The following is a 7,222-nucleotide window of genomic DNA, read 5'->3' as shown; positions in this document are numbered from 1 at the left end:
TGTGTGTGTACATGGTGCTGTGTGTGCACGGTGTTTTGTGTGCACGGTGCTGTGTGTGTACATGGTGCTGTGTGTGTACATGGTGTTGTGTGTGTACAAGGTGCTGTGTGTGCACAGTGTTTTGTGTGCACGGTGCGTGCACGGTGCTGTGTGTGTACATGGTGCTGTGTGTGTACATGGTGCTGTGTGTGTACATGGTGCTGTGTGTGTACATGGTGCTGTGTGTACAAGGTGTTGTGTGTGTACATGGTGCTGTGTGTGTACATGGTGTTGTGTGTGCACGGTGCTGTGTGTGTACATGGTGCTGTGTGTGTACAAGGTGTTGTGTGTGCACGGTGCTGTGTGTATGCACGGTGGTGTGTGTGTACATGGTGCTGTGTGTGTACATAATGCTGTGTGTGTACATGGTGCTGTGTGTGCACGGTGTTTTGTGTGCACGGTGCTGTGTGTGTACATGGTGCTGTGTGTGTACATGGTGTTGTGTGTGTACAAGGTGCTGTGTGTGCACGGTGTTTTGTGTGCACGGTGCGTGCACGGTGCTGTGTGTGTACATGGTGCTGTGTGTGTACATGGTGCTGTGTGTGTACATGGTGCTGTGTGTGCACGGTGTTTTGTGTGCATGGTGTTGTGTGTGTACAAGGTGTTGTGTGTGTACAAGGTGCTGTGTGTACACGGTGCTGTGTGTGTACATGGTGCTGTGTGTGTACATGGTGCTGTGTGTACAAGGTGTTGTGTGTGCATGGTGCTGTGTGTGTACACGGTGATGTGTGTGTACACGGTGTTGTGTGTGTACACGGTGATGTGTGTGTACAAGGTGCTGTGTGTACAAGGTGTGTGTGTGTGTGCACGGTGTTGTGTGTACATGGTGCTGTGTGTGCACGGTGCTGTGTGTGCACGGTGTTTTGTGTGCACGGTGCTGTGTGTGTACATGGTGCTGTGTGTGCACAGTGTTTTGTGTGCATGGTGTTGTGTGTGTACAAGGTGCTGTGTGTACACGGTGCTGTGTGTGTACATGGTGCTGTGTGTGCACGGTGCTGTGTGTGCACGGTGTTGTGTGTACATGATGCTGTGTGTGCACGGTGTTGTGTGTACATGATGCTGTGTGTGCACGGTGTTGTGTGTACATGATGCTGTGTGTGCACGGTGTTGTGTGTACATGATGCTGTGTGTGCACGGTGTTGTGTGTACATGATGCTGTGTGTGCACGGTGTTGTGTGTACATGATGCTGTGTGTGCACGGTGTTGTGTGTACATGATGCTGTGTGTGCACGGTGTTGTGTGTACATGATGCTGTGTGTGCACGGTGTTGTGTGTACATGATGCTGTGTGTGCACGGTGTTGTGTGTACACGGTGATGTGTGTGCACGGTGTTGTGTGTGCACGGTGTTGTGTGTGCACGGTGTTGTGTGTGCATGGTGCTGTGTGTGCACGGTGTTGTGTGTGCATGGTGCTGTGTGTGCACGGTGCTGTGTGTGCATGGTGTTGTGTGTGCACGGTGCTGTGTGTGCACGGTGTTGTGTGTGCACGGTGCTGTGTGTGCACGGTGTTGTGTGTGCATGGTGCTGTGTGTGCACGGTGCTGTGTGTGCACGGTGTTGTGTGTACATGGTGTTGTGTGTACATGGTGCTGTGTGTACATGGTGTTGTGTGTGCACGGTGTTGTGTGTGCATGGTGCTGTGTGTACATGGTGTTGTGTGTGTGCACGGTGTTGTGTGTACATGGTGCGGTGTGTACAATCTTGTATGTTGATCTTTCTACGTCCGTGTGCGTGTCTGTATCAGATGGTACATGCGTGATATAACGTTCCCTCCTCTCTCTCAATGTTCACAGAATTTCTACAAATCGGAGATTAATAAAGAAGAGATGTACATCCGATATATCCATAAGCTGTGTGACCTTCACCTACAGGCGGAGAGCTACACAGGTATACATTACTGTACATGGACCTCAATGTGCCAGCCAATGGAAAGGCTGCGGAGGGGGGGGAGGGGGGTCACACTGCGGAGGGGGGGTCACCCTATATTATGGAGCCTCATGTGTATATACAGTGCGTGGAGGCTCCTGTGTCCCCTGTATACCCCTGATTGCCATTGCTGCCTTATTGTATACAAATGTTTCCGTGGAGGAGACGCTCCGCTCGTCCCGTTCCGCGTGTAAAGTAAACAGCTAAATACATACGTATGTGGGAGCCGCTTTCCTTATTTCTTTCCATCCAGTCCTGAGATTTGCACAGCTAGGTAGAGGACACCACTTTCTCTGTTACCGTTTTACACTGTAGAAGGGACGCAGTGGCGTCCTCTCTCTCTCCGCCGCAACCTGGTAACTAAGCAATGAAGGAGTAAGTAGCAGGAGACGGATAAGGTCGTCCCTCTGCTCACTCTGACCTCTCTTCTACCAACATGTCCCCCGTCAATAGATTTGCATGTAGCACACCTGATTGGCTCTCGGATTTGCCCCGCCCCACCTGAGTGCTACTGTACCGGGGATATGGCAGGAGGCCGATACTAAGGTACCGCTGAGATTGTTACAATAGTTGCATTTAAAAAAAAACATTGACAATAATGTGTACAGAGTTGCAATACTTTGTGTTTTATGTCCACGTGGAGCTCAATATATTTCTGTATAGAATGAGAAAGAGATTTTCAGTTGTCTGCGGCCCCCGTTGTGGAGATTCTCCCCCACTTCCTGTCCCCGTGACACCCGTATAAGAAGGGGGGGGGGGGTTACAGAGACATAAGGGCACAGCCAACCGTTAAAACATTGAATGGATCTGAGTTTGAGGCGCCACACCAAGGGGATGAGTTATAAATCAGCCACCGCAACATACCCCGGGCGACTGGTGTTCACGCGGCATTCCCATCACTAGAGGGAGCCGAGTAGAGGATTTCCTGCGCTCCTCAGCTCCGTCTACTGGCGAGACGGCCATGTGATCAGCACTCGGTCAGCGCATGTCACAGCGGATCATTCATAAATTATCTCCCAAATATCAATTTACTCCAATATCAGATCAGATAAAAGGCTTTGCCGCAGAGCCAATATGTTTCAGGGGCCAAAGACCCCCCCTCCCCCTCCTTCATCGAGGGCTATAAAACTATAACAAAGGGATATACCTAATAAATGTATCATTAGTGCAGTCTCGTGTATGAAATCTAAATAAAGAATCTCTTTATTATCTCTCAATCTGGTGTTGGTGGATCAATTGAGTATAAAAATAAAGATAATATGATGCAAATAATATAAAAAAAAGTTTTACAAACCATAAAATATGATATAATATAATATAACTTTCATATATAATTATATATTTGATACATGCAGGGAGTAGAGGGGCAGCAGGGAGTTGAGGGGCAGCAGGGGTGAGGAATTCCTATCTCCCCATGCCCAGGACATGCAGTTCCGGGCGCCGGGCGGGTAGTTGTTTTCTACATTTAGCCCGGCTTTGGGCAAGCAGAGCCAAATGTACAGCGGGGAAACCGCCGCTTGTTCTGTACAAGTGATCTCAGCGATCACTTGTATGCAGCCTGCAGGTCTGACATTCTACACGGGAAGTGCTGATCCTGTACTGGGAGATGCTGCAGTGGGAAGATCGCTCCCTGCGCGAGTTCCTCCATTACCCGGCCCAGAGCGAATGGCATCGCAAAGAGAGCCTGAGCCGCAAAATCATCCACTACTACAACAAGGGCAAGGTGGGCACGCTGGCACACGGCCCAATATTCTGTAAAGGAACATGTATAAGGCCTCTGTCACCCAATCGTGACCTTCGGAACTGACATTGATCATAGTATGTATGACATTTCTCAGTCACGGTTGCCTTTGTTGTGTCCTTTCAGTGCTGGGAATATGCGATCCCTCTGTGCCGGGAGCTGGCGGCTCAGTATGAGAAGCTCTATGACTATCAGAGCCTCAGCTGGATATTGGTGAGTCTTTCTAGAGGCCATAGTTATGTACTATTGTCTGTGTCCATCTACTCGGTGTCTGTATCCATCTACTCAGTGCCTATATCCATCTACTCGGTGTCTATATCCATCTACTCGGTGTCTATATCCATCTACTCAGTATCTATATCCATCTACTAGGTGTCTGTATCCATCTACTCAGTGTCTGTATCCATCTACTCAGTGCCTATATCCATCTACTCGGTGTCTATATCCATCTACTCAGTGTCTGTATCCATCTCCTCAGTATCTATATCCATCTACTAGGTGTCTGTATCCATCTACTCAGTGTCTGTATCCATCTACTCAGTGTCTATATCCATCTACTCAGTGTCTATATCCATCTACTCAGTATCTATATCCATCTACTAGGTGTCTGTATCCATCTACTCGGTGTCTATATCCATCTACTCAGTATCTATATCCATCTACTCAGTGTCTGTATCCATCTACTCAGTGTCTATATCCATCTACTCGGTATCTATATCCATCTACTCGGTGTCTGTATCCATCTACTCAGTATCTATATCCATCTACTCAGTGTCTGTATCCATCTACTCAGTGTCTATATCCATCTACTCAGTGTCTATATCCATCTACTCGGTGTCTATATCCATCTACTCTGTGTCTATATCCATCTACTCGGTGTCTGTATCCATCTACTCAGTGTCTATATCCATATACTCGGTGTCTGTATCCATCTACTCGGTGTCTATATCCATCTACTAGGTGTCTGTATCCATCTGCTCAGTGTCTGTATCCATCTACTCAGTGTCTATATCCATCTACTCAGTGTCTATATCCATCTACTCAGTGTCTGTATCCATCTACTCAGTGTCTATATCCATCTACTCAGTGTCTATATCCATCTTCTCGGTGTCTATATCCATCTACTAGGTGTCTGTATCCATCTACTCTGTGTCTATATCCATCTCCTCAGTGTCTATATCCATCTACTCGGTGTCTGTATCCATCTACTCTGTGTCTATATCCATCTACTCAGTGTCTGTATCCATCTACTCGGTGTCTGTATCCATCTACTCTGTGTCTATACCCATCTACTCTGTGTCTATACCCATCTACTCAGTGTCTGTATCCATCTCCTCGGTGTCTATATCCATCTACTAGGTGTCTGTATCCATCTACACAGTGTCTGTATTTATTTAATACTCCTAATCCCATCAGCCCTGACCTCTCTGTGATCGTCACACCTCTCTCTGTCCTCTCCTTTGTATCTTCCCATCAGAAAATGGAGGCCTCGTATTATGACCACATCATGGACCAGCAGCGGCTTGAGCCGGAGTTTTTCAGAGTCGGATTTTATGGGAAGAAGTTTCCATTCTTTTTACGGGTAATAATGAATTTTCTGTGAAATACTTTACTCTGTGACGTCAGCGGGGGCGGGGGGTGTATGGGGGGAGGGTCTCCAGACTGAACATTGCTCCAGGTTTCTTCATCCTTCTGAAATGTTGTTTTCTTGCTTTCTCCTTGTCCTCCTGGCCGCCGTGGCTCTATGAATCTCAGCGTTGTCCTTTTATTTGCCTGTAATGTCCCGTCTGTATGTTCTTCCTATCGGCAGAATAAAGAGTTTGTGTGCCGAGGTCACGACTACGAGCGGCTGGAGGCCTTTCAGCAGCGGATGCTGAGCGAGTTCCCGCAAGCCATCGCAATGCAGCATCTCAACCATCCCGACGACACCATACTGCAGAGTGACGCGCAGTGTATCTTTCACCTCATCTGCGTGTAACCCGGGTGCATAGAGAGGCAGCAGCAACTCCATTCTTATTTCATGTCGCTGCAGGAAGTCTTTGATACAATGTTTCAGTTCTGTAGCAGTAGAAGAAGGGTGAGGGGAGCTAGAACAGTGTCGGTGTCCCCGGTCATTCAGCTGCGGCGTCTCAGTATACCGCGAGCTGTAGCTCCCTATATACTGAGCTTAGGGTGACGGGAGGACGCTAGTTTGTGTCCTCCCGTTACCCTAAGGAGAACTATGGGGAAAAGCCCTGACCCCGTAGTTCTCCTTTAAGCCGCCTGGAGGGAATGAGTCTCCTTAGGCTCTCCCAGGAATGGGGGCTGAAGGTCATCTCGTTTCTTGAGTAGGGGTCCGGTGTGCTGCAAAAGTCCAGATTCAGTTTTATTGGAACTCTTATGTCAACTCGTTCAAGGGCGTCAAAGGGTTCCCCTTCAGCAGGGGCTGGTTCTGTTGCACAAAGTGTGTGTACTGGGCCTGATAATATTGGAGGGATCCAGAGGACTTGTCGCTACCTTTTGGGTGCGCAAGACCCCCTGAGAATGCACTGCAGGGACATATTCTCACAGGCTTTGGGCTGTTCTGTGGTGACATATTGGTGACATTCACTATTAATTCACATGACTCCTATGTAAGCTCGAACCTTCCATATATAATATATAATGACTTTACATGAGCTATGATAGTCTCTTTGGAGGATTTCAGTTCAAAAGCAAATTCAGATAAAACTGTTCCATTCATTTTCCTAAATGTCTGACCCTGTCCCTGATAGGCAGTACCATACCGAACCCTTCCCCTACCCAGACCCCAGTATTTAATGGCTAAAATTAACCCTGACCCCCAACATTTTATTTTATGTCTTCAGGGTCCTTTAGTTGGATCTGACCGTGCCCAGGAATTATGAGTCCTGGATTAAGCTGGTTAGAGGGTTCCAGCAAGCCGTGGCCCCAGGGGGATGATGGGCCCCAGGGGATAGACTAAGGCAACATTAGAATGTAAAACCAGAGCGGGTCCTTCAAGCTGCTGGGCTTGAGGTTGTCAGAAATGTTTAAACGCCGATGAACAATAATGTAGCATCTCCATGTTATGGGTAACCAATGGAAGGAAGAACATTATTATCTGGAAGTATGAGGTCAAAGGATGAATATTCTGGCTGTGGGATTTTAATTGTAGAGAAATTCCTTGACTGCCCATCATAGACCTGCAAATCTATGCGGTGACACCTCTCCCGGACACTCCGAAAGTCCTCAATATGGATCATGTCCCGGAGAGGATAAAGAGCTTCTACAGAGTAAACAATGTCCGGAGATTCCGGTACGACCGACCATTCCACCGGGGGACACGGGATAAAGATAACGAGTTCAAGGTGAGACTCCGCCTCTCTGTATGTAAGGAAGAACTTCTTGATGTGTTTTCAGTTCTTTCTTTGGAACATCTTGATGCTTTCTTTGGGCTGATGGGTTCCAGGCTGTCCTGTAGGACTCTCTCAGTTGGGGACATGCCTCTCCCCCCCTCCCTCTCTCCCCCCCCCCCCCTC

At 48.0% G+C, this 7,222-nt stretch overlaps 1 protein-coding gene across 1 annotated transcript in view; it reads left to right on the top strand.

The window, feature by feature from the left end:
• The window catches only part of DOCK3 (dedicator of cytokinesis 3), a 99,500-nt gene that overhangs the window by 79,266 nt on the left and 13,012 nt on the right, over positions 1-7,222 (top strand). Inside the window, exons 35-40 of the mRNA XM_018572194.1 lie at positions 1,831-1,936; positions 3,550-3,686; positions 3,831-3,917; positions 5,182-5,286; positions 5,515-5,656; positions 6,885-7,051. Of these exons, the coding sequence (XP_018427696.1) occupies positions 1,831-1,936; positions 3,550-3,686; positions 3,831-3,917; positions 5,182-5,286; positions 5,515-5,656; positions 6,885-7,051 (744 nt within the window). The remainder of the gene's footprint in view (positions 1-1,830; positions 1,937-3,549; positions 3,687-3,830; positions 3,918-5,181; positions 5,287-5,514; positions 5,657-6,884; positions 7,052-7,222) is intronic.

Source organism: Nanorana parkeri, unplaced genomic scaffold (genome assembly GCF_000935625.1).
Source record: "Nanorana parkeri isolate BGI_ZX_2015 unplaced genomic scaffold, ASM93562v1 scaffold1966, whole genome shotgun sequence".
Lineage (NCBI taxonomy): Eukaryota > Metazoa > Chordata > Amphibia > Anura > Dicroglossidae > Nanorana > Nanorana parkeri.
This window is presented reverse-complemented; position numbering and strand designations above follow the sequence as displayed.